The 27,654-nt window shown below is 41.8% G+C and overlaps 1 protein-coding gene across 1 annotated transcript; it reads right to left on the reverse strand.

The window, feature by feature from the left end:
• Positions 1-564: 564 nt before the first annotated feature.
• On the reverse strand, positions 565-27,461 carry nr3c1 (nuclear receptor subfamily 3, group C, member 1 (glucocorticoid receptor)). Its single transcript, XM_022216406.2, has 9 exons — positions 27,114-27,461; positions 25,274-26,481; positions 11,299-11,459; positions 11,012-11,128; positions 10,594-10,875; positions 9,253-9,397; positions 8,371-8,501; positions 7,712-7,869; positions 565-5,185 (listed from the first exon to the last, which is right to left on the reverse strand). The coding sequence occupies exons 2-9, from the start codon at positions 26,479-26,481 to the stop codon at positions 5,033-5,035; spliced, it is 2,355 nt and encodes a 784-aa protein (XP_022072098.1). The 5' UTR covers positions 27,114-27,461; the 3' UTR covers positions 565-5,032.
• Positions 27,462-27,654: the final 193 nt, after the last annotated feature.

The raw sequence follows: 27,654 nt of genomic DNA on the forward strand, positions 1-27,654 counted from the left end.
GCCCCCCCCCCCACTCGCGTCAAAGTCCGCCCTAACGTGCTTTTTTTCCCCTCAGGACGCTAGAATGCAAATCTCGTTCCAAAATTTGCTTTCTAGTGTCCTGAGATTTGGATATAGACCACAACAAAGAGCGATCGCCAGGTAATGTGGAGGTTTTTGTTCACTTCTCATCTCCAGTATGTTGTGGGACACTCATTGAGACTATCTGAGCCGGTCAGTGTGGGGAAAAAAGCACGTGAGGGTGGACTTTGATGCGGGGGGGGGGGCAAGTTGCCCCATACTTTTCGCTAGCTGAGCTGCTAGCTGAGCTGACTGCCTGGCTAAATACTGGAGCTATGTCGAAAATTCATTTCTCCATCACTCACATGTATGAAATTACATATGGAAACAGACCCCTGGTCGAAAAAAAAAAAAAAACAAAGTTTCCCTTTAATAAACCAGGTGTCAGAATAGAAATGTGTATTTATTTCATGTACATGCTTGCTCTCCATTGGTCAGCTTCATGGAGCTAAAATCAAATCAAACATCAGCGCTGGTTGTCCGGAGAAGCACCACACAAAGACGTACAGTTCGACCTTTAATCAATGCAGAAAAAGATCAACAGGAGTCACACAACAGAGGAGAAATAATACAGAGGGTAGGTACTGAAGAACTATTATTCGGAGACAAATACACCACATTTTCTTTACAATGGATTATATGTACATATTAAACTTGTTTTTAAGCGAAACAAAAGCTTCTTAGAGAAAGCATATACCAGTGAAACATGATCCGCCCTTGATAATTCTCAAAAGTAAATGTCTGCATATGTTTTATACAAAACAGATTTTCAAACAATATTTGGGTAGTGCAAATATTTTTAGATTCAAGCTGGTTGATTACTTTCACAAACAGTTTGTGTGTGAAAAAGACCGACTCCTATCCTATTCACAGTATTACACAATTTGACCAAAGCCGTCACGTTAGAGTAAAAAATCTGTCGGAAAGAAATAAGAAAAGAAAATACACACAAAAAATGTGTTTTAAAAAAATGAACTGTACATTTCTCATATAGGAGCTCCTTAGCTGACGCTGACATAATGCTGAATCTGTGTGTATCTGCTTTGGTCACCTTGTTGTCAAACATCAAATAGGTTTTTTTTTTTTTGTGCAGTCTGGGTGGACCGGTTACCGTTTCCTGAATATCCTGAAAAGTCTGGCCTGCAGAGGTAAAGTTATACGTGAATCTCCTGTATGCAAATAGCTTATATCAGAAAAAAAAAGAAATACGTAAGAGAAGTAAGCACATAAATGTTATGTGATGGTGATAGATTATCTGTGTTTCTATTGCATATTCATTTGTCCTCCTCAAAAATGTACAAGAAGGTAAACAGGATACATTTTTGAGCAAGAAGAGGCAAGTGTGCGATTTCATGTATATAGTTATATATATAGAGATATCTTTCTAAATAAGCAGCAGCAGCAGCAGAGATTTGGATACACTGAATGTGAAAGTAACCCACGAGTAACCCCTCTGCAGATAATGAGGATGGTTTTCCCCAATTTTGAATAAATTTCAAAGAAAAATAACGAGTGTGTTGTATGAGACTCAAGACGTCGGTGGCAGCAGATGCTTCAAACTTTGCTGATGTATCAACTTAGCTTTTTTTTTTTCTCTTTTGCTTTTTATCCCGCACAAGTAAACCCCATAAAACACAGAAGTAGACACATGGGGAAATCCAAACAGTTTTTGGTTCTCTTTGTCAGAACTAAACGTGGACAGCTACATACTGTGTGAATCAAAAACAACCTGAGCACAGGAGCAGTTTAAAATTCATAATAAGTGCTTTTGTTCTTGTTGGGACAGAATTGCACCATTTCTCGTATCAAGTTTATCACTGAGCACTTTGCAGATGCTCACTTCACATACATATCCAATTATTTATAAGTGACAGTTCGCTAACCCTTTATCTGTCAATAACTTTTCTTTGAAGTTAAATGAAATACGTGTCACATTCATATAAAAACCTGGATTAGTTGACGCTTTAAACACAAACACACACATTGGGCGACGATCTCAACTGATGAAAATGTTGCAATGCATTTCAAATTCCTGTTTACTCCACACAGACAGAGACAGACCTGCATTAATGTGTGCGATTACACAAGGCCTTTGTGTTATGAATAAAGCTCGGTTATCACTCAAGAACCACATCAATCCGGTGGGCTCAAACTCAACATGATTCAGGACGTTTCCCTCCAATCAACACACTAATTCATAAGCTTCGCTGCGTGGATTTGTTTCCTCTTTTCACACAAATACTGACCAACTTTCAGCATCACCGAAAACAGACAAAACAGGAGTTTGGCACTGACATAGTTCCCAGAGAATAAAGGATCCATTTTGCCTGCTTCCCCAGGCAGCAATGCTTCACTTCCACTGTGACGGGACTCTAGAAGGTGAGCGATAAGTGCTTTCAAACGCTGGGGCTCGACTACGAACAGACAATCAAACAGACGTGCAAATGTACTAAAGACACACAGACATCAGGGCAAATAGCCAACAGGGCATTGAAGGAGCTCAGCAGGAGGGGGTCAGAGGGTATCAGCAGCTGTGGGAGGTTTACAGGGTAATCAATCTGCCAACGCATGATACCAAAGTGCCGTATACACAAGCTTTCTATCATACAAACTGTTGACTTTAAGAGGAACACGTGAACATTTGGGCAAATACTCTTGCAAGATGTAGAAATCCATACCACCTGGGTCTGTACGACAAACATGAAGCTGCAGCTGGTTAGCTTAGCTTTAGCATGAAGACTGAGCTCGCTATTTGAAGATAAAATCTGCTGACTGGCACCTCCACAGCTCAACAGCACACGTTACTGTGCAAGAAAATCTTCTGCGACATTCAGCAGGGTTTTGTGGCGGACTATTTTTTGGCTGGGCGAAGTTACATGCTCGAAGCCTCCACTGGTTGTGTGACAACTAGCGCTGGTCATAAAATAGTCCGGTATATTGAAAGAGGCTGAACTGTAGCTTCTACGGGCTACTGAGCTGGTAGATGGATTTAATTTTCTTTCAACAGAACCGAGCTCCTTCCAGTCTTCAAGCTGAGGTAAGATAAGCCACACTGCCCAACATGAAGGGTACAGATCTGACAGTGGCATCAATCAGGGGTCAACCGATTATTGGTACGGCCAGTTATCACACCTGATGTTTAGCATTTTTCTAAATTATTGGTATCATTTAATGTATTGTTCAAGGGATTTTTAAAAAAAACTGATTCCCTCTCTGCACTGCCAACACCGACAGGTGGATGTCAAAAGGTCGTCTTTAGGTTAAACGTATATAAAACGTAAATACAGGCAGTTTTACAGTACAGTTTGTACTATTCTGATTTTGGACTCCCAGATTTCGTTTCTAATTACAAATACAAATTGATTGCAAGCATCTAGTAATTGGTGTTGATATCAGCACCATGACTGGCCGACCCCAAATATCAGAATTTTCAAAAGAAAACTGAGGCACAGTATTTCCCAAAATGTTCAACTATTCCTTTAACAGACATAGCAATACAACAATACCTAAACCTTCAATAAAAACAAAGAAGTTATCTGAAGCAGATGCTTTTTAAGAGCAAGGAAATACTGTGGAAGAAGGATCATAAGTAGCAGAATCACGGCTGCATTTTTACCACAGACTGTAAAAGACTTTTAAATGTGAAGGACGGTAATTTTCCAACCAGTTTGAGCCATATTAAAAACATAGAAATTAGTTTTCCCGATTAATTAAAAATGACCATCTCGCAAACAACAAAATACGTCCTCTCACTTAGGTATCCATCACATTCCACTACCAGACTACTGGGGCAGGAGTGGGGTGCTAAAAATGACAGCAAAAAATGGGCTATTTCCTAATAGAAAAAGTTCTAACTTCCATCTACAGTCATACAGTAAAGACTGGTACAGTATAACAGCCTTTCTTCACAGTCTTTTAAAGCCTTTAGCAGAGTACAAAGTGCTCAAATCGCACTTAAGGGCTTGTGTGCAGGAGATCACATGAAAGGAAGTAGTCCTTGAATATTGTTTTGTAGCAATAAGAATCTTTTCTACACATGAAGGATGGACTGAGCCGCTGCTTCTGAAGATAAACACGGCCGTTTCAAAAAAGGAAAACTTGCAACTGCATGTATTATAAAAAGTACAATCAACATATGAAGAAGGTAGACCGTGACAGGGTAAAGTACGGAAGGAAGAAAATGGCTAAGATGATATTTGAAGCAAAAAAGGCACGTTTTTTTTCCCTTTTATAATAGACGTGTGTAAACCTGGAAGAGGTGGCTTGTGGGAGAAACTGTCCTTTGAATGGTGGACGTCGGTTGACAGTTCCACAGAATTGTTTTTACGTCAAAAGTTACTCCATCAAAGCAACGAAATATGTTTTTCAAATAACTAGAAAACAGACCCCCCCCCCCCGTGTGACTGAAACATTTAGTTATAACCTCCTATAAAAACTAAAAGTGAAGCTTACAGTCTAGAAGCCTACTTAAGAGCATGGTATTAAGCTTTGTTACCTCCTCAGGCAATAGCGACCTGGAAAATTGTATAAACTGTTATAATTTGAAAATGTAGAAAATACTATCAGAACTTGTACATAGATATTTGTTCTATCCATTTTAGATATCGTTCTGAATTCGAAGGTAAGAAACCTGAGACGACATTGATGTTAGCCTGTTCCTCTTTCTGACTATCTCTTCTCTTCCAGACGTTTCCTACTCTTTGTTACTCACTACATCTAAGACCGTTCAACAAAACAAAACGTCTTGTGCTCGCTGTCTGGGATCTACACAAACATCTCTGCTCTATTCCTACAGAGCAGTGAGCCAAGTTGCACACTCGCTCCCAAAAACATCATTCACTCCTCGCCTCGGATCCTCAGTCCTTTTCATCGTCGCTCTTCTTCTAAGGGGGTGGCTGGGTGAGTTGGGCTGGGAAGGTGAGGTGGCGTGGTGGGATTTTTAAGGCATTGTGTCCGTTACGGGGGGGATCAGTCATCTCTGGTGGAAGAGGAGAGGTTTCACGCTTCCGGCCTTGAATTTTGGTAACTGGTTGCTGATGATCTCCGCCAGCATCTCCGGGAACTCCACGCTCAGAGATTTATTCACAAAGGTGTAGAAGCAGAAGCTGAGCAGTCCCCCGACCAGCTGCAGACACACGAGAGGGAGAGTGGATTAGCAGATAATTAACAGGAAACATCTCAGAAGAAATTACACACAGCTTTCAACCGGAACCACCACTTAACCCTCTGAACCTGAAAACCCACCGGCAGATTTGAGCAGCCTCTTAGCAGAGAGAATGACGGGATTTTGAGCTTTCCGACAATCACAAACTAATCATGTGTAATGTTCAATCTCACTGGGAAAAACGACCAGATCCAAGATGAGGATAAAATCACTTCGTCCGACCTCTACTTTTAAATTTTGTCAAAAATAAACTGTTTGCACCAAGCAGGTTATTGACTCAACTGGAACTGTGACAAAAAGTTTGGAACTTTCCAGCTGAACTGCAGGCTGTTTGAACAGAGAGGAGTCCAGAAAGGAAACAGATTAAAAACGTAAACAGCAAAATGTCTATAGTATGTAGAACCAACATTTTCTCATTGGATTAGTAACACCTGTGGCAGCTCATTCCAGTCTTTTTTTTTCCAATTCTTATAAAATTTTGTCTTCCTTTTTTCTGTTTCTTATGGCACTACAACCTCGCTGCACATGAGACTCTTCTAAGTTCTAGTTCAAGTCATTCTTGTGCCGTTTCAACAGAGGAGCAGGACTTGATACTGCAGTGAAAAATGAGTCCACAGTGAGAGAAAATGTGACAGGAGCAAAGAAAAGCTACAAGCAGTATGGGATCCAGAGAGTAATTCAAGTCAATTAGATGTACAAATGCTAACACTGAGGACTTTGCAATGTTGATGATAATTTTTGTCTTTTAAGTAACTATGGCTGCAGCTATCAATCATATTAGTATATAAGTATTTTATCCATTGTTTTGGCGATAAATCGAGTATTAAGATTCCACGCTTTGCATGCGTGTTACAGCATCAAAAGCAGAAGTAAATGCATCGTGCAACAGAAATAACCGTCCTGGCAGAACACGGGCAGACATCTGAGTGTATCGTACATATACAGTATAGTACAGGTGTATTCAACTAAAACTCTAAAGCCATGGGAACCTGCATGTATTGAGCTGGTGATGCAGAAATCACATAAATCTGTTTTTATGTTTGGTCCGTTTAAACTACTGGTACTGCAGCTGATAGAACACAAATAAGAAAGTTGATCAGTTTTAGTATTTTTTTTTACAGAGAATGTTCAATCAGTAACACTAGTTTCACTTTGATTTGGTCACAAATTAAAGAGATTTCCTTCACTATAAGGCAGTATCAGACCTACATGCACCTCAATACAACATCACGTTTGAATATATGAATTGTGCAGCTGTCTGTTAGAAACAATTAGCTGCACTGACCGGCAAAATAAATACATTAACACATGTTAAACAGTTTTCTGACTGCATTCCTGTCATACATAATTTCCAGTCGTAGCTTTTAACAGTCATAAATGTTTCATTCTTCACTGTCCTCCATTAAAAACAACCTGCTTCTGATGGCTTCATTTTGAAAATGAGTCAAATGTTGCGTTAAATTATCCTGTTTGTGTCACGAGTTTGAAGCAGAAAGTCTGAGTTAACAAAGAAAGCTGAAAACAGACTTCATACCCGTTAACTCTGAGGTTTTAGTTTTTGTCGAGTCAACTCACACAAAGAAAGTCTGACTATGTCAAACTGTCTTTGTAGTTGAGCCTCTGATCTGCTAAATGCTGTAAACACGAGAGAAGCTGCACTGGTTAAAATAGAAGCATCCTGTCAAATTTAACATCCCCTCATGATTTACTGATCATAGATCCAGGTCTGTATAAGATGAAGTCTGGGTCCAGACTTGGTATGCCGTTTAGTGACCCGAGGTCTAGTATGTAGTGGATTAAACAAAGCCTCGATTCAGAGAATTCTGCCTCGAGGAATTTTAGTAATCAAATTACTCGGATACCTCGAGGAATCGTTTTAGCCCTCTAAGGGACAACTAAATAAGGTTTCTGAGCTGCACTGGCAGCACAAAATGCTTCACAGAATCTGTTTGGTGCAAACAGATTTTTTGACCCCTGAGGACATCCTGAGAGTGGCTCCAGTTTTCTGTTGGTTTTGTGAGCATAAACCACATATACCATAGCCTCTACTGATTCTCACAACCCCATACTGTCTGGCTTTAATTTAAGTTCATAAAAACAATCTTTACTTGTTATACTTGGTGTGTCTCTCCTTTTGTTGTGGCCCTTATGGATCAGATCATAACATGGGAAATGTAGAATAAGGTATTTTGATGGAATGATTTTGAGCTAAATTTAGTTAAATTTACCACAAATGAGTAGTTCACGGACCATTGGAGAGCTCAAAATCCATCAAGTGTATCTGTTTTTATAGATTCTAGCTCTGCTAAATGGTGTAATGTTTCCTATTTTATAAAAGATTACCGCCTGTCAAACAGCAGCAGGTTTAGAGGGTTAAACTAAAACTAATCAGATTAATCACAGACAGCAGGTCACTGTTTAAGGATTCACTGAGAAAGCTGCCAGCGACAACCTGTACTGCTGATGAAACAGAAAGGGTCTCTGTACCTCATGCATGGAGTCCAGCAGCTTTGTGAGCTGGTAAAAACGCTGCCAGTTCTGGCTGGAGTTCTCCTCGCGCTTCACGATGGCTTTGCCCAGCTCCTTGATGTACGACATCCGAATCTCATCGAACACCGCCTGGCTCTTCAGGCCGTCCTTTGGCACTGCGGGAGAGGAGAAAGTCAACATTAACATCTGAGACTGACATGAGGAGGACGCGCTCGAATATTGGGTGCCAATATTTCACATTTTACACACAACACTACCAGCTTTAGGATAAAAACCAAAAAACACAGCAAAAAACAAAACCAGCACACTGAAGGCAGCGATGTAATCTGTAAGCTGTTTGACTGAATCTAACTTTTAAGTCCCAGTTGGCATTTTTAATTCTTGTGTAATAGATTGCAGTTATGAGAAAACATGATTCAGGTGTCATCCACTTCTGTATTCAATCGGTAATCGACTTCATATTTATGATAGCTGCATGCCAGTCAATCAGTTGGCCAAGTGCTGCGATGTGATGTATCGCCCTGTACATCCATTAACATCAACATTATAGCAACTGTAGACAGTATTGGATTGGAATAATGGCTTTTGCAATGATCCCATTAACACAGGCCTGCCTTGAGCATGCAACAGAGGAAGGAGTCTGTAAAACGTCTGACCTGTGCTGAGCAGAAGAAGGACCTTCATGCACAGGTACTCGTCGTGGGAAACCTGCAGCCGGACAAACTCGTTAGAAATCTTCAGCATCTGCTCGCACTGGTCGGCCATGTAGGGCAGCTTCATCCGCTCCCTGTATGTTCAGACAGAAACAGCTCAAAAAACATGTACGTACGCTTGTGTAGTCTCAGCTTTGGCAATGAAGCAACTCTCTGTGATATATCTGTGGATGTAAAGTTGTGGATCCTGCTTAAAATCATTCCTTCAGAATTCAGTGTCACCTCAAGGACAAGATTCTTGACCAATACTCAAGGATTCTGGATACCTCAATTTCCTTTGGGATTAATGAAGTATATTTTGATTAAACCACCAAAAATGGCAATGGCAAACTGTCTGCTGTGATTAAACGCAAAAAAAAAAACCAATCTGACAAAACATAGGCTGTAGCTGCATTTTGTTTGGAGGATGATTGACAAATCGAGAACATAAACTCATCAGGTGTTAATTATGATCTCGTTAGCTTTCAGCTTCTGATTATAAATAAAAAATGGAAAAAAACACCAAAGGCCTATTACAGCCCTGAGTGTGGTAGCTGTGCTGACGGCTCACTGCACTCAGAGCGGAGTCATCGGGTCTATAAGAAGGATGAAACACTGATTACTGACGACAGCTGACAGACACAGTTTGATTCTTGGGAGATACGGTGCACGGCAGAGAGCAAAAAGCTGCACTTATGGACTTCAAAAAGACGTAAAAAATATCAAAGACTGGGAAAGATCACATCACTTGGATAAAGTGGAGTCGACTTAATTCAGAAATGATAGTCTAGTCCTGCTTTTGGTATCAAGTCAAACGAGAAGGATCAGACTTAATACAATACATACTCATTGATGACAAGGTCTGGCGCGAAGCACAGCATGTTGCCATTGCACTGTTGGTAAGACCTCCATCCCAGACCAAAAGACATGAGGAAGAGCCAGGAGCACTGCAGCAGAGTCATCTGGTCATCAAGGTGCAGGTTCCTGAATCCTAAAAGAAGGGACGTGGAAATGCTTAAAAGAGCTGCTAATACAGTCGTAATGTGTGTAGAGGCAATTTAAAATGTATTTGGTAAAATCAGAATCTGATTGATACAACTACATTTGACCCATTTGAAACTATTTTTTTTGTCCTACTGAACTCTTGTCTGCTGAATGTGCCCATGTGTCAGCTTTGTGCCAGGTGGAGCAGATCCAGATGCAGTGTCAGTTTACACAAATCAAAGCAGACAAGACACCGGTTTTTCACTGCACCAACACAGGACGAGAGCTTCTGTCAAAATAAAATGTAACTGCACATGACAGCTGCATTTAGGCTGGTAGGTGGTGTCACAAAAAACCTGAAATGCAAAACAATAAAAACAGGAAAGGGATGTACCTGAATGAGAATGTGGCCATCGGATCGTATTTGGAATTTTACTATGATGACTTTCTTTTTTATGTTTTGTGGACATGAAATTCTGGGCGACCACATGGATTTGTCAGAATAATAAGCCATACGTATATTTCTATTTAAATGAAGCTCTTTAAGCCTATTTTTTTAAATTTCACTTTAAATCAGCTGTATATTAATAAAAATAAATAAGTGGATCTGGATCTGCTCTCCAGTGATAAGGTGTAGACACCAGAAACACTGAAGAACATTTAGAAAGCTGAAATCTTCAGCCTGCATCAACACTTAATGGCCGACAATTAACCTACCGGTAATTGCCCCGGTTGCACTGCACTTAACCGTGGCTGAAGCTATGTGGTGGCAACATTGCTTCCTTACACACAAGAGTCACTTATTTCCCACCACGCTGGATCTACACAACACACAGATTACCCACAAGGCCACGTCCATTGTAGGTAAAGGTTCAGTCGACAACAAAGAGCATTCACTTCATCTCAGGTTTCACCTCATCTCTCACAACGAGCGCACAACATGCTGTCAAGTGGATAAATAAACACTCAACTCGAACAATCTGAGTAGAATCTGAGATGTTAGAATGATGCTTCAAAGCACATACTTGTAGGGGGCAAAATTTAAATCAAATTCTACATTTAAATACTGAAATTTACATTTCGAGAGGTATAAATCGACAAAAAATTGTAGTTGCTGCAGATTCACCTCAATGCATCACGTTTTCTGTTAAAATATTAACCAGTATAAACTTAACCTGATCATTTACACTTCCCGCCACAAACCTGGCAGAGCCTTGGCCCACTTGACAGCAGAGATGACCTGCCGGCCACCCAGCCTGTTGAGGGTGGTCATGAGGCGGGTGGAGGTATCGGGCAGGGTGCTGTCGTAGCCGGCGTAGATGGTGTCTGGCTCGATGGCCTTCAGCAGGGACAGCATTGTCGGGACAAGCTGAGGCATACACTTGGGCACGAGGGAACGAGCCTCGATCGGCGGAGAAGGTGTCACCTCGGGCGGGTTGCTCATGTTGGCGCCTTTTAAGCGATTCAACTTCTTGGTTTTGCGAGCTTCAAAAGAGAAAACGGGAATGAACATGCGGGGAAGAGTTTAGTCACACAGAGAGAAAAGGCAAACAGGAGGAAGGAGCAATTAACACAAGTCAAGGCTTCCCCGTTTTGGATAATCAGTGCGGTTAATATGTACCTTCCAGGTTCATGCCTGCCATCAGACACTTGCGGAAGCGGCAAGCTGGGCAGTTCTTCCTCCTGATCTTGTCTATTATGCAATCGTTCCTCCCGGCACACAGATAATTATGCTGCCCTGAGGCACACAGATGTGAAAGATTTGTCTGTTATTTACTGTTATTGCTCGGCCAAACATTGCAGAGGGAAAATCTAACGAGATACAGTCACATACTTTGATCATGGGTTTAAAATAAAATCATAATGACTCCAGTGTTTGAACCAACTTTGATAAAAATGGTTTTGCACCTTCCACTGCTCTCTTGAAGAAGACCTTGCAGCTGCCACAGGTGAGAACGCCATAGTGGCAGCCTGAAGCCTCGTCCGAGCAAACCAGACAGATTTTATGACCCCCGCTCTTCCCCTGTGCCGAGGATGCAGCAATGCCCCCATCTTGTCTGGAGGTAGAACTGGAGGGAGAAGGTGGAAAAAGAGCATAAAATGCAACACTTTATGAAAGATGCTTTACAAAACATGATGCACTGACACAACCAAAATCCTACTGTATGACAAAAGCGTCACTTCATATTATCACTCCGGTGCGAAGGCATTTTAGTCAAATTCATATCAAGGTTAACAGTGTATTTCTACAGGATTCCTTTTTGACAGCTTAGCCGTGTTCCTAAAAGCAGCCTCTGAGTTTTTAAGGGTTCAGATGCAGTTCATATTTACACTTTGGCATTCAACCTTTAAATAAATAAATTAACTGCACAAGTACACTCCACGTACATACATACAGATTGAATGTGTTCTTTGTGCGCATTTTCCTCAACTTAGGTTTCAGTTTCAAAACCATGGGCGAAGAATAGTGAGTCTCATTGTGCTCATTTGGGCTTTAAAGGCCTAAATTATCTCAGGATCTGTGGTCACTTCCTAAACCCAGTGGTTGTCATGAAACAGCCCTTCTTCCTTTGATTGAACCACAAACGTTTCCAGACCCAGTCAACACCGGACAGAAATGCACTCTCTCACAGCTGCCACTAGAGGACGTCAGGCTTTGCTGCATCCATGCGTCAAAGGTCTACACCCCCTTTGTAACCTAGTGGCCACAGCAGCAACAACAACAACAACAACGCCCACTCGGAGAGGATATTAAGGCCGAGACATGCAATAACTGTGTCGGTCTGTCCACGTCTGGACACATCTGCCACCGCAAAAAAAACAAACGGATATATTTGATAGGAACCACTGTGAACTGTTAATACAGACTAACGCCCTTATACTCCTACAACAAGAGGACATTAGCATGAAAGCAGGCCAGGTCCCTACAGTCAGCGAAGGTCACATGATGGGGAAAACCTGACTTAAACATCAAAGCAACAAGTCCTGACACGTTCAGCAGCCGGACAAAAGAAGATAAAACATCAGCATGCTGTCTATCTGTGACGGGGCTGAGAGCTTTCTGCACTCCACTGCAAACACGCTGTGGTCGATAAGTCTGTCCATTATGGATATTCAGTAGCACTGGGTGGTAGTTTGTGAGCATTCATTTCCTGAGTGTGTTTTACCACATTGCTTCCTATAGCTTACAGAACATTTAGCCCCCCGTCTTGTTTTGGTTGGGAAATGTGGATGCTGCAACCTGGGGTGCTCACAAAACACCTCCTTCCTGGTCCACGGTGAAAGGTGAAATCTGAGGCAGACTTACTTGAGAACACACAGCAACTATTCTAACTGTTTCTAATAAATCTGATGGATATCTGTAAAAAAACAAACCAAAAAAACAGAACACTCTGCTGAGATGTGAAGTTTTTAAAAACAACATTATTCAGTCAGTCTAGATGTATCTTAAAGACTCAGCCATTTTTTTTTTATTTATGACTGTGCGAAGAGGGCAATCTGTGCAAAAAGATTAATTTTATCACTAGTTATAGCTGCAGTGGAAATCAAAGACTTTCTTTTAGACTTGAAAATTTAATTCATCATTCTTACTAAAAAAAACAACCTATGCAAGTATATCACTTGCACATACAGAAATGGCATCATTCAGTCATTCATAGAAGTAGAATCAGCAAATACAAGATTAATACCAAAATCCAACAAACCCAACAGCATCATCTTTGGTACTTTATCTGCATCATTCATTATGAAATCGTAAACCAAGTTTCATAGAGGAAACCATCAATAAAAAGTGTTTTTAAAATGTGATTGTATGAAGGGCGTTAGGTAACACTAAACGACATGCCTGTATTTTGATTCTGTGCACGTAAAGACAAACAGGTGCTCTCTTATTTCTTCTCTTGGCAATTCAGACGTCAAAAACTAGTTTTGCTATACACATGTTAAGACAAACTAATCAATATTTTTACATTGACAATGAATCAAATCTTCATATGAAACGTGAAAGAAGTGGCTAACAGGGATAGTCTAACTGAGAACCTATACTCAAGTCTGTTGTTCAACTACAAAGTGTTTCAGAACTTTTCTGTACTTCATAAATTGCTTCATTCTCTCCACACTCATCACTCATCTGCAGCTGGTAGCCGTTCTCAGTAAAACAGCTCTAAAAACCCACTGTGTGCTCCCTGCCCTCGACCAACATAGTGGAGCTAAAGATACATTTATTTCCCTCACCAAGCAAAGATGACAAAAAAAAATACCAAGAGGAGGGTCAAGATTTAGAAAAAAATGCCTCCAAATAAATATTAATGTTGTTCCTCGTGTCTACTGGGTGTGCAAAGAAGCCACCGTTTTCCAACATGCTTCCTGTTCGAATTTCACAACTGTTTTTAGCAGCTTTTTAGAATAGAATAGAATAGAATAGAATGCCATTTATTGTCACTATACACAAGTACAATGAGATTTAGAGCATCTCCATCAGTGCAAGATACATGTAATAAAAATCACAAAAAAGGATAAGTTAAAACAGTTAAAAAGAATAAAAGTGCATGGTCAGTGTGATATTGCACATTAGAATAGTCCGTATTGCACAGTAGACGGTTTTATGCTGATAAGTCAATATTGTATTTAAAACTTGTTTTATGGTATACAGCTTAACTAGTGCATTTAAAAGAAAAACTGGCAGGATGTCAGAATGAGCAGAGAAAGCTTCAGGATGGATGTGGATCAGATAGGACAAGACTGGAAACTGATCAGGTGGCCTGAATGAAGGTGTCTGAAATACATCATCAGCTACCATCATTGATGTCTGCTCAATGCAGCATTAGGTATATGTAGAGAGACGTGTACATACAGTGCCTTGTGAAAGTATTCGGCCCCCTTGAATTTTTCAACCTTTCGCCACATTTCAGGCTTCAAACATAAAGATATAAAATTTTAATTTTTTTGTCAAGAATCAACAACAAGTGGGACACAATTGTGAAGTGGAATGAAATTTATTGGATATTTTATACTTTTTTAACAAATAAAAAACTGAAAAGTGGGGTGTGCAATATTATTCGACCCCTTTACTTTTAGTGCAGCAAACTCACTCCAGAAGTTCAGTGAGGATCTCTCAATGATCCAATGTTGTCCTAAATGACTGATGATGACAAATAGAATCCACCTGTGTGTAATCAAGTCTCCGTATAAATGCACCTGCTCTGTGATAGTCTCAGGGTTCTGTTTAAAGTGCAGAGAGCATCATGAAGACCAAGGAACACACCAGGCAGATCCGAGATACTGTTGTGGAAAAGTTTAAAGCCGGATTTGGATACAAAAAGATTTCCCAAGCTTTAAACATCTCAAGGAGCACTGTGCAAGCAATCATATTGAAATGGAAGGAGTATCAGACCACTGCAAATCTACCAAGACCCGGCCGTCCCTCTAAACTTTCACCTCCAACAAGGAGAAGACTGATCAGAGATGCAGCCAAGAGGCCCATGATCCCTCTGGATGAACTGCAGAGATCTACAGCTGAGGTGGGAGAGTCTGTCCATAGGACAACAATCAGTCGTACACTGCACAAATCTGGCCTTTATGGAAGAGTGGCAAGAAGAAAGCCATTTCTCAAAGATATCCATAAAAAGTCTGGTTTGAAGTTTGCCACAAGCCACCTGGGAGACACACCAAACATGTGGAAGAAGGTGCTCTGGTCAGATGAAACCAAAATGGAACTTTTTGGCCACAATGCAAAACGATATGTTTGGCGTAAAAGCAACACAGCTCATCACCCTGAACACACCATCCCCACTGTCAAACATGGTGGTGGCAGCCTCATGGTTTGGGCCTGCTTTTCTTCAGCAGGGACAGGGAAGATGGTTAAAATTGATGGGAAGATGAATGGAGCCAAATACAGGACCATTCTGGAAGAAAACCTGTTGGAGTCTGCAAAAGACCTGAGACTGGGACGGAGATTTATCTTCCAACAGGACAATGATCCAAAACATAAAGCCAAATCTACAATGGAATGGTTCACAAATAAACGTATCCAGGTGTTAGAATGGCCAAGTCAAAGTCCAGACCTGAATCCAATGGAGAATCTGTGGGCAGAGCTGAAGACTGCTGTTCACAAACGCTCTCCATCCAACCTCACTGAGCTCGAGCTGTTTTGCAAGGAAGAATGGGCAAGAATTTCAGTCTCTCGATGTGCAAAACTGATAGAGACATACCCCAAGCGACTTGCAGCTGTAATTGCAGCAAAAGGTGGCGCTACAAAGTATTAATGCAAGGGGGTCGAATAATATTGCACGCCCCACTTTTCAGGTTTTTATTTGTTAAAGTTTAAAATATCCAATAAATTTTGTTCCACTTCACGATTGTGTCCCACTTGTTGTTGATTCTTGACAAAAAATTAAAATTTTATAGCTTTATGTTTGAAGTCTGAAATGTGGCGAAAGGTTGAAAAGTTCAAGGGGTCTGAATACTTTCCGTACCCACTGTATATGATAAAACTATTGCAATATGTGCCTCATTAAGTAGAAGTAAGAAAATGTCAATGTATCAAATGCAAACGGCGATGGAAGGGCATCATGATAATGTAAAGGACAGTTGCATGAACAAACCCAAAGCATGCTCCATCTTTCGCTCATATACAGCCCATCATATCCCTTGATAATGGAGTGTGCTGGTCCCTGTTTCTCTCCCGGTTGGATGAGGTGCGCTACTCCGAGTCCGGGTGGCCTTAGAGCTTCATCACATCTATCTGTGCCCACTGACCTCCCCTGACTGACCGGCTTTATTGCTAACAGACTTTATTTTAGGGGATGCATGAAGGCCGGTGTGGGGTTCTGGTGACACCTAGTCTTGGCCAGCCAATTGAAACTTTAACCTCAGTGCACTGTGACAGGCTTGCTTTGGCCACTGTCCACACGGCTGTAGATTATACTTCTCTTTCTTGTAATATGATAATTCCTTTATCCTTATTCATTTTACTCATGTAATTTATGCATGAGTGTGTTCTTCACTGTTGAGTTAACATTCAAATTGTTACCTATACCATCTGTGGTTGGACACGTTCTACTCACCGAAGATAGTTCGCAATGACCAAGACTATATTTAGGATTTGAGTCACAGAATGAATTTGGGACCAATCGAATGTGCTCCTGATTGTACTTGATTATGGATAACAATCAAAAGAACCTAAGTGTCTAAAGCTTTTTTCCTTGCACATTACTGCATGCATGTACACACCCATTCAAAAGCCCATCGAGCCCCAAAGGGAGGGCGTGGTGACCATAAGGGTGGGCGGAGAAGGATAATTAGTTCCAAGTGATGGTGATGATGTAAGAGGGTGTGGAGGGGTAACTAGCTTGTCCTTCACTGGCCCACTGAAAAGGTGTCAGCAGGACAGCTTTACTAGAAGCATTTAGACTACTGGTTTAAATCCAATTACTGCAGCTACTATATGTTTCCAACAACAACAAGCCTGAAATGAAGTCACCGCTGTCCGGTGCAAAGAAATTCAATCAGGAACCAGCTGATGATATTTGGATACGGCATAAGACGAGCTACAAATCTGTTTTTGTGGATTGTCAGACACAAACCACTCAGAACTGCACAGCAATGTGGTTTCCTCTTTCTGAAACCATCTGTTGAAGTGAGTGCTCGCTATCAACAGGAAGTTCTCGCATTCCCTCTGAGTTTACTATCGGTCAGAGTTCCACCGCAGCACAAAGGCAGAGACACCCCAAGATGGGCCTCGACTTTAACAAGAGCATCACGGAGAAAGTTAACAACTTAAGTCTCTGGGTGTGTGATCAATCAGCCCGGGTTTTAATGAGGCAGCCCATGTCACTCACACACAATAATGCCGGTGTCCCAGTGCCCTGCTTAACAATTCATAATCCCCTTTCATCCGTGAGCGCTGTGAGTGGCTGGGCAGGCCCCTACTCCACAGAACCCACTTTTGTCTTTGTCAGTTCAGATGAGCAGCCGTTAAAGCCATTTTTCGTACAATGCCCAGCTATTGTTCTTGTAAGGTGACAGATGGTTTTGTGCTTGTGCCTTTATTCCACACATTAGCCCATAATGACCTACTTGACCTACATTGGAGCCAACCATTGCAAATGAGACATCCGACTGAAATTTCTTTTGTTCCTGCGATTGTAATCACAAATACTGATGCAGTTTATCTGCAGACATCTGCTGATCTTCATCAAAAATTTGTGAGCGTGAGGAGAAGAGCAGGAGAAGAGTATAAGGAAGTGCTCCTTCCCCGAGGTAAGAGCCACCAAAATAGAAAGGAGAACTGGTCTGCACGCTCTGAATCATTCTCACACGCAGAACAACAAGACACGCTCTATGAGGGAGTGGACAGACTGGGTTTTACTGGGCAGGCCTTCTCTAAAAATATCTGCCTTGTGTGCTCTCCAATTATACCAGTATGCTTTTATAGACACATTACATTTGTGTAACATCTCTACTCATGAGCCACACTGTCACAGCAAACTAACACAATGGAGACAGACCACCCTTTGGTGCAGTCTTGCATCAACATCAAGTGTTTTTATGGCCACTGCGTAGGTTCATTATAAGGGCCATTAGAGAGAAACATGTGATACTTTGGATGGTTCCTCAGCAGTGCCATTGTCTGTAAAGAGCCATTGTGTCTTCCTTCATGCTACACTGACAAACCTTTTTCAATTTCAGTGATATTTTGTAGCCCAAAGCAGTAAGTACTACTTGGCTTCAAACACCAGAAGAGGAAACTAAGCCTAAGTCATGACTGAGCGAAAGAAAAACAGCCCCAAAGGACTTGAGTTTCCATATTAGTTTCCATAATAGGAGCCGTTCGCTACTGTGTGTAGGTGGGAGGTGGCTTCCTGGCCTGTAAAATGAATTGGAGGCTGGCTCCTGCTACTGTGTGCATAACCGTAATACCTTTAGCTGGATACTGCTAGATGTGGGAGGAACCCACTCCCAAAGTTTGACTCTGCTGACTCAGCAACTGTGCAGAGAAGTAACAAGAGCACAAACAACACAAACTTAGAGATATCCTCTTAGCCTCAATATGGGAAATTCCTATAAGCCTGCTCAGTGTGAAAACACAACAAAAAAAATATAGAAAAAGCAAAACTGCGGTTACAGGGGAATGCAGTAATAACATTAAAGCGACTGGAATGGCAGGCATTTGATCTGGTGCATTCACTCGGCGCCAGATGTGGGGAGGCAGGAGAGAAAGTAGGTCAGAAGAGTGAGCGCTTCACGGCATTGCTCTGTGGTCCGCCTTCCTGCCTGCCACAGCGCTCATGACACACCCACATGCACACACATGCGCACACCTCCACACTCATGCATAATACACAAATCTAACACAGACATCACACACACACACACATGTGGAGTCATAAAAGGTGATTTACAGCAGCTGATAGCTTCTGCTGACAGTCAAGGTCTCTGGCCTTGGTTGCAGGAAGCAAAAACAAGGGACAGACAAAGAGAGAGAGACAGACAGACAGCGAGTGAGCCAGAGAAAGGACAGTCGAGCGAGGTGAGGGGTGTGTCAGAGCAAGTCTGAGCACCGACTGAAGACTATTGTCTAAACGCCGAGCATAGAGAGAGATGAGAATATTAAGATGCTGAATATAAGCTGTGTATAAATATATACAGCTATATATAAATGTACTACAGACCATAAACTACTCATGTATCAAACCAGGCACCAAATCACAGCTGATACATCTGACAGCTGTGATAGACACCATTTTTGCTCCACCAGCATCACTTGAATCTACAGTCTGTCTTTAGTTAAAGCCCTACAATGAGGGCCTATCACTCACTGCAAGGGCTATTCAGTCTCCGTGCTCTGAACTGAGACAGAATTATTACCTGGTAAACACCCAGCTCCACTATTAAGCTCAGTTAGTCATCAGGACACTCACATGTTCAACAGATTTCTACAATGTGCTGCAAGCATCTGCAGCTGCCAAACACCCCCACAGGGGCACAAACCATACCAACAAGGTGTTACAGAGTACCGCCTGAGATGATAGCAAAGACAGTTGTGTAAGTTTGCCTCTAAAATATGCCTATTGTTTATCTTACGTATGATCTGAGGGAACTTAATGAGGAGATAATGAAAGCTATGACGGAGAAGAAGTAAGAAAACTGCTTTAACATTTTACTGGGTTGGATGAGAGTCCGTTTTGAGACGGTTTTCTCTCAGAGATTTGTTCAGCAGTGAGTCATAGACAGTTTCCAAAGCAGACTCAGTATTGCCACATGTGAAATTCTCTGGAGTTTTACCACCTTGGTGAGATCACTGTCGGATGTGCTCTTGCCCAGGCACATTCATTCAGCGCAATCCTGGCTGCACAGCAGGCTCAGGTCAGCGTTAACTGCTAAACTGTGCTCAGGCATTATCAATCAGTCAGTGAATATTTGAGAACTGTCCCATCTCAGTCCATTGTAAAGGCCATGGGCAGACACTTGAATCGCTAGTTCTGTCCGACCAACAATAAAAAAGCTTGAAAATATTCCGTTTGCTATCATGCAAGAAAGGAATGAAGCTAAGTCTCACATGTAAGAAGGCTAAACTGAGCAAAGTTTGGTATTATTTCCTGAAAAGTGACTTAAACAAAATATTAAGTATGAAAATAGTTGACTTGACTTTGTAAAGAAGTTATATCTGTTGCATGAACCAAAAATCTGATCTAAAGTCATGAATCCATCTCCACTGACATTACTTGAGGGAAAGGCTGAATAAATGCTCCTTATGTGTGTGGAAATCCTGAATCATACATTACTCAAATATGCACATAAAGGAAAAACTAGAGGCTGAAGCTGCACAACACCACTTTGTTTGCATGTGAGAACTGCTCTGTTCAGTGAGCCAGTTTTACTACTCCTGCAAATAGCATTCCTCCAGTAAACACACAATTGATTCAAAAAGCCGTCAAGAAATTCCAGAAACTTGCTGTGTGCATCGTAAATAGCAGACTTAAAGTTCATGTGATCCACAACATTTAGAATTTTAAGAGCCACAAGTCAAAACCCACTAAAAACTAATGATGACTGACAAATGTTCCCGTCGATGAAACAGAAATTTGAGTTTGGACTAGTCGACTAGTCTGAGACTGGCTGTGACGATTTTGGGCACCAGAACCGTGTATTTGGCTTGTGTAAGCCTTTTCGTTAACCAAAGTCGAGTAGAAGCTTAACTTCAGCACTGATGAGCTGCCTCACCGTTAAATCCTGGAAACAGTAGGCACTTTCTAAGCATTTTTGGCTGTTTTTTTTCCCCCCAGGGTAATTTTTAACTGCAATAAAGTCCTGCACCTCTATGGAAAAAGCACAACCATAGTTACAAGTAGAGGGAATTCAAAAGTGCCTTATTCTGCAGCATGGCATAGTTACGATTAGGGATGTGCGGACTAGTCGTTTAATTGTTTAACCGCCGACTCATTTATTAAACATTTAGTATTTTACTAGTCAGTTAAACGCTAGTGTGCCCCCCCACCCCGACCGGGCGCCAATATTGACTAGTCGCCAATAAAATTAGCGATTAGTCGGTTCGGAAATTAGTCGAAATTCCCATCCCTAGTTACGATGCCATAAATTATGCAAAAAAATGGAAAAGAACTTGTATTTCTTGGATTATTTACCATCACAGAAATTGCAACTATTGTATATTTTTTAAATGAGACATGTAGCAAAAAGTAATTCTGATTAAACATTGTAATTTTATGCTTAGATTTGAGATGGGTACTTTAAGGATTGTCAGGTAGTAAAAAATCTTTCACTTTTTGGCTCTGGAGTTCTGTGGTTAATTTGTGAAAGATTACATGTGTTTCACATCTGCTAGTGGGTTTTGAGTGCCAGAGGTTTAAGACTGGGCAGAATCACAGCATTCAGTATTATCTACCAAAGGAATGGTGTTTCCGCATTTTTCCTCAATCTAACGTAGGTTTTTCTTTCAGGGCAACTCGGTAATAATCAGTTCATTTCACACGGTCAAACCAGTTGTCACACAATGAGGGTGTGTGTGTTTCCCAAATAGAAACAAAGCCGAGGATTTCTGAAGGTGATGCATTCTTCATTAGGTGTGAGGAGGCTCTTTATGAGTCAGAACAAAAAAAATTGAGTCTAATTGTGAAACAGCGATGCATAAAATTAACAGAAAGGGTATGAAAGGGTATTATCAGTACTCGTACATTGGACTAATGCTAGAAGCTGTGCACGGAGCAGAGGAAAAGCAGCGACTTTTGTGGTTATTGCAGGGTCAGCTCCTTAGAGCCAATGCGAGGTCCTCTGAGCCACACATCTAGCAGGAAGCAGCAGCAGCAGCATTGCGTGAGAAGATCTCGACCTGATGCAAGCTGCCTGACAGCACTGAACCACTGGAGCCTGGCGCTAAGCTAATTTCAAGCCACTAAATGTCACAGGTTGAGGCGAACAAGCACCAGACAAAAACAAACGCCCACTCGTTAGGTAGACATGCACAGTGAAATGCTCAGCTTACACACCGGTAAGCCAGCGACCAAACAGCCACACACTCCCACAAAATAATTTGACCTCACACCACATGGACAGACATAATCTTATGCTTAAACACACACACCTCTACAGAACACAAAGGCCGGGGGATTAGACCCTCATGTGAAATGAAGATGAGGTGTATCTCATGTTTCTACCCATCTGTTCCTTGCTTCCCAAGCAATCGGACAACCGTTAGACATGTGTGAAGATGGTACCGAGCATTATTTGCACAAGCAATACACGTCGGTGCTTTGGCTGAAATGACGCATTTGTGCATGCCAATCTCTGAGCCGATCACTCCCTGTCAGATACAGAATCAGACAGGCGTGAATGTAAATGAGAGACAAACAAGAAAGCCTCCAAGACAGTTGATTCTGTCACACCACTATTAATGACTGGGTCCCAAAGCCACATTCACAGCTGAACCCGTAAAATCCTACAGGGCAGAAAGTAATAACTGTACAAAAGACACTTTGTGGGGCCATGTGCAATGCAAACACTGTAGCTCAATACTCTCACTCCCTGGAATGGGAGCTTACCGGTAGCAAATGACAGCAGAAGCTAAAACTCAGAATGCACAGAACAAGATTGACCAATAGAACAACAGCCTTTCCCACTTATCCCAAAAGATATTTAACTTTGACTACGGGCCCGTTTCATTCATCTCTATTGTTGAATGGACGGTCTCCGCCGCTTCCCGGGGACGCATCTGCTTCAAGTGCAGACAGCTCCGATCTCAGGTTTATTTATGGTATAGCGCAGCTGGAAGACATGCCAAAAAACAAACCTCATGAACCCCCACTGAGTGGCCCAGCAGAGACAACACTCTGGTAAACTGGAAAGTAAAAGATTCTAGGATAAAAAAATCTGAGAACGGCAAACTGTTGTTCATGCAGCAGCAGTGCAATGTGCCGTGAACACACAAATTAATGCATAGGCTTGTGCAGTCGGGGAGAAAAAAGATCAACTGCCTGACTTGGATAAAAGTGGAATTCCCCAGGCTTTAAAACAGCACATCCTTTCTCCAGATCTCAGCGCTTATTGCTTGTGTTGCAGCCATGTCCTGTGGAGTGCATGAGCCCATCTCACAAAGCAGGATTAGAGGGTTAATTGTGCAAGGGGTTAACCCAGGAATTTTTGCCAGGACGATGGCTTTATTTTAAATCGGGCTTAATTGCTATGGTAACCACCACCGCAAACCAAACCTGCAAGGAGCAGTTTTTGTTCCTGCTTATCAAAACATATAAAACGTCCACCTCCTCATACATCAACTGTGAGAATCACCATTCCTACAGATTCACACAAGCAGGCCAAAATACTGCACCTCATAGGCAAACATCTCACAAAATGTTCTTTCGATTATATAAGAATGTTTTTTTCTTTTTATAGAACCTATGTTCTGTGTTCCAACAGTGTGAACTGACCAGCTTTTTAACCAGAAGTGAAGAGAAATGGAAAGAAACCTTTTTTTCATTGATAAGAAGCTAATTCATTTTTCTACCATCACATCTCAGACCTTTCATTTACACATTTCTGCAATTTCATGCACTTTTAGCCATACTCAATGCAGTCTACGTAGCATTAATTAAACGCAGTCATAAAAACAATTCAGTGGAAGTGTTTAGATATTTGAATATCACTTTTCAAAATACTCAAAGACAATGTACATAGCTACATTATAAAATCAGCAAACAATAAAACAGAGCAACATCATAGAACAAGTCATAAAACACATCGTAAAAATAAATTTGTATTACGCACTAAAAGCATTTCTGAACAGGTGGGTTTTGATGTGTTGGGGTAGGGGCAGTTATGGAGAAGGCTCTGTCACCCCAGGTTGGGTGCTTATAAACATCTTCCTCTGTTTTAGACATTGTAAAGTCTATCTTTTACTTTGTTGAGTCTTTCCATCCTGATCTTTTCCATTACGTGCGCAGTTTCGTGCCTGCATTTTATCTGGTGATACTAGATGTGAGTAGCTGTTTGTGGGTAAATCATAAAGTGGAAAATCTTGGACCAAAACCAACAATTGATAATCACCTCTGTCAGACCGGTTATCCCAAATTGCCACAGTGAAACCAGATAACAGTCTGCCTAAGGTGTGCAACAACAAAAAGAGCAGAGTGTAAGCTGTTAATTATTCTCAGTGCCGATTAATAATTCTGTCAAATGACAGTAACGTGTTCAAAGCAGAAGGTGAGCATTGTTGAAATAGACTGACCCCATTTCTTTTTCTGGTCCTTTGTTTACTGCGCTCAGATTATAGTAGATATCAAAGTGACCTCAGTTACTACACCGAAACCGTTTCCTAACACGCAAGGTTAGAAGCAGGTGTACAATAAAGCTGCGTAAACAAACACTCAGCAGCCAACAGCTTTAATTTATAACTACCCCTTAACCGAACATCCGTCAGCCAGACCTCTTAGGGTTGATATTTCTCAGGTGAACTACTTCTCTGAATGCAGGTGAATTAAAAAATGAATTCAACAGTCAGTATTGCGTATGCTAGAATCAACAGAAGCTGTCGAAGTAGTGCAAAACAGTGCAAACATTGCTGCCACAACAGTATTCCTCTGTTGATTTCATGCAAGACAAGAAAGACATTTAGTCACTAAAGAGATAAAAATACGTAAGAACTGATTCAAGAGAACTGCTATGCTCAGAAACTACTTCTGCAATGTTTATAATAGAAAACTGAGATTAAAATTAGCAACATTACCAACAAATATTTTGTATTGGACTACTGCAGCTTTTGTTTTATAAGTGGTCCTGAGTCACGTTCATTTCAGGATTGCACAGGATCACATTCATGTTGAAGGTTTTGCTTGCACAGAGTGACTTGTGAAACTTGTCAGGTATTAATTATGTAACTGCTGCTGATTGCTAGAAGTTCCACACAAGTTTCATTGGATTTACACAATGACAAATTATAGTCTCCCCTTCTATGTCTATTATCCACTACTTCAAGGGGACAACTGTGACAAAAACACTGCATCTAACTTGACTGAGAGAACTCTTAAACATTTATTCATCTTATAACAGATATAAAGTATCTAGTTTGCAATGGCTGATTAAAAATCAGGTATAAAAGTGAAATTAATGAACATTTGGCTTGTGATCAAATTGATAAATTATTAAAAATTGAATAACTGAAATTGAGTATTTGTGGTCAAGAAGCTCATGACCAGGCTTGCGACAAGTATTCTGGAGGCCACAGATTTGCTGTGCTAACAGTAACACATCTAGTCGGTGACCAAAGAATATTGGACATTTGAGGATAAAATAAGGTGAGATGAACAAATCAAAATGTAAGTTTAAGTTAGTGAGACTAATGAAGAGTCAGATCAAACAGCTGACCATGCCTTACCTGGCAAAGGTGGAGGGGAAGGACGGAGAGCTTGAGAAAGCCTCACTAGCCCTGTGCATCGTCAAGTTGTCCCCAACACCTTGGCCTCTGTTCCAGGCCCCACCGATGGTCGTTAATGGGAGATACAGGCTGGTTACTGGCTTTTGATCCTTCTGCTGCTGAGCTTCGTTGTTTCTGGCGCTGACTCCAAAGTGGTAACTCTGTCCTCCTGAAGTACTGACCCCACAGATGGAGATGGAGTTAGTGCCAGGCATGTCTGCAGAGGACGAGCCGCTCATTTGGCAGTAACTGTGGCCTGCAGACGTCTTCTCCTGTTTAATCACACCTGGGGTACAGAGCTGAATGAAGCTGGCATCTTTTTCTTTTTTTACCAAAGTAGACAAAGTGGTTGGGGAGGTTAAGGAAGCAGTCGTGGATATGCAGGAGCTGGACTGATCTGGATTTGTCATGTTGCTGCCATTGAGGGCAACAGTGACTGCCAGAGTGGTGTTAGTGCTCTCAACCACTGCAGGCTTCATGTCCCTCTCTGAGCTAACATCCCCAAGCAAAGAATCATCTGTCAGAGTGGACAGAAAGGCATCATCCCCTACATAAAAATCTGAGGGGGACCCAGTGAGGTCAAAGTCTTGAAGCAGGTCCAGAGCGTTGTCACTGAACAACTTCTGGTTCACGTCCACATCTTTCCCAATCCCAAAGGGATGATCAAGGTCAATGGGGTCCTGGTCTCCTTTATCCATGGAGAAATCCTCTGTTTTCATATGGAAGAAGTTGGGATCTGATCCTCCAATAAGTGAATCCATGGAGGATTGGGTAATGTCCGCTATACTGGCCTCCAACTGGGGCAAATTGTCTGCCAAGTTTTGACGCCCAAAAGTGGTGGAAATCTGTGTCTGAAGTAACTGCTGCTGCTGCAACCTCTGATCTTTGGTCAGGCCCCTGGTCTCTGGGCCGTCTAACAGGGAGCCTGCAGTGACAGAGGTGGAGGTGAGTTCCTCTGGAAGGGGGCTGTTGCTGAGGCCGTTGGGCACCTGTCCTGGCTGCATCAATGAGCTGGATGGAAGGACGACAGAGGTGGCAGAGGTGATGGACATGGCACTGCGAGGAGCCACTTTCAACAGACCTCCCTCCTCTGGGCTTTCAGTGTAGACCAGTTTGCTTAAATGTTCATCTCTTCTGTAAGCTATCTTCTTCACTCCACCTTTGTCCATCTTGTTATTTTTTGGGGAAAAGAGAAAGAGATCGTTTACATAGTGCAGAGAAAACACGTTAAAACACTGAAAGGGATCATAAAATGTGCAGAAAAGCTAGTACTGCTATAATGTGATATAAGCTTTACGGTGGTTTCGAGTTGCGCTCATGCAAAGACCAGGTAGCTATAGTTTAGTCAACATAAGACTGGAGAAAGTTGCCTAGCATGCCCCCCTGAGCGCGCTTGATAGTTAGCAAAGCTGAAGGTAGCAAGCCAACTACGGTAGGTCCTCCAGTTAACAAAGTGTCCACAGGAATGCACGAACAGCCGTATCCAGATTTTACACGTTATAATTTAATCAAACAAATAACATAGGTCCGACCACATGTTACACACAGAGTCCAACAAAGTTGCAGAAGTCTGAAATATGCTGACGTTAGCTTGGTGCTAACAGTTAGCATGCTAGGTAGCAATGTGGCTAACAATTAGAGTGGCTACGTCCCTACATTTCACTCGAATGTCGTTGACACTAACGTTAGCCAGCCTGCTAACGTAGCCCTTATAACTGCACATTTAGCATTAAATGTGCAAGTTTACCGTCCACAGACAAAATATGCATCGACTCGAATGCCAATAAAGTGTCATATTTACCCTTGAAATGACTGGCTGCTGATAAGTGTCCACAGGTCGTCTGTCAACATTGTTATGGTTGAAAGTGGCAGTTCACAACACGCTGACTGACTCGGTTACTCCTCAGACGTCGGATCGAGGCTACATGACGACTAAAAACGACAAAACACGGCGAACCGAGCGCGTCTGATCCGTTGTCAGTGTCCCGGTTCGGTCTAGCTGTTAAACACGTCAAGTAAAATGCTAACGTGGCTAAGCTATGTGGATTTGTGGCTAGCCATTAGGAAAGTAGGCGCTAACCTCCAGGTAAAACATACAAAATGGAGAACCGAGCATGACAGCCCCGTGGCTGACCTGTTTGCAACATGCAGCCCTGCCCGCTGCTGGTCGCGCCGGGGAACTGCACCTGTCTGTGGCGGTCTACACAAACCTCCATCAGTCTGAGGATTTACAGCGAAATATTCAGGATTATTAACCCTTTGGCGTTAATTTGTAAAAGTTACACAGACGAGAAAAAAATGCAACGTGCATAAACAGTATATATAGATATCATTTTCCACAT

Source organism: Acanthochromis polyacanthus, chromosome 10 (assembly GCF_021347895.1).
Source record: "Acanthochromis polyacanthus isolate Apoly-LR-REF ecotype Palm Island chromosome 10, KAUST_Apoly_ChrSc, whole genome shotgun sequence".
NCBI classification, from domain to species: Eukaryota; Metazoa; Chordata; class Actinopteri; family Pomacentridae; genus Acanthochromis; species Acanthochromis polyacanthus.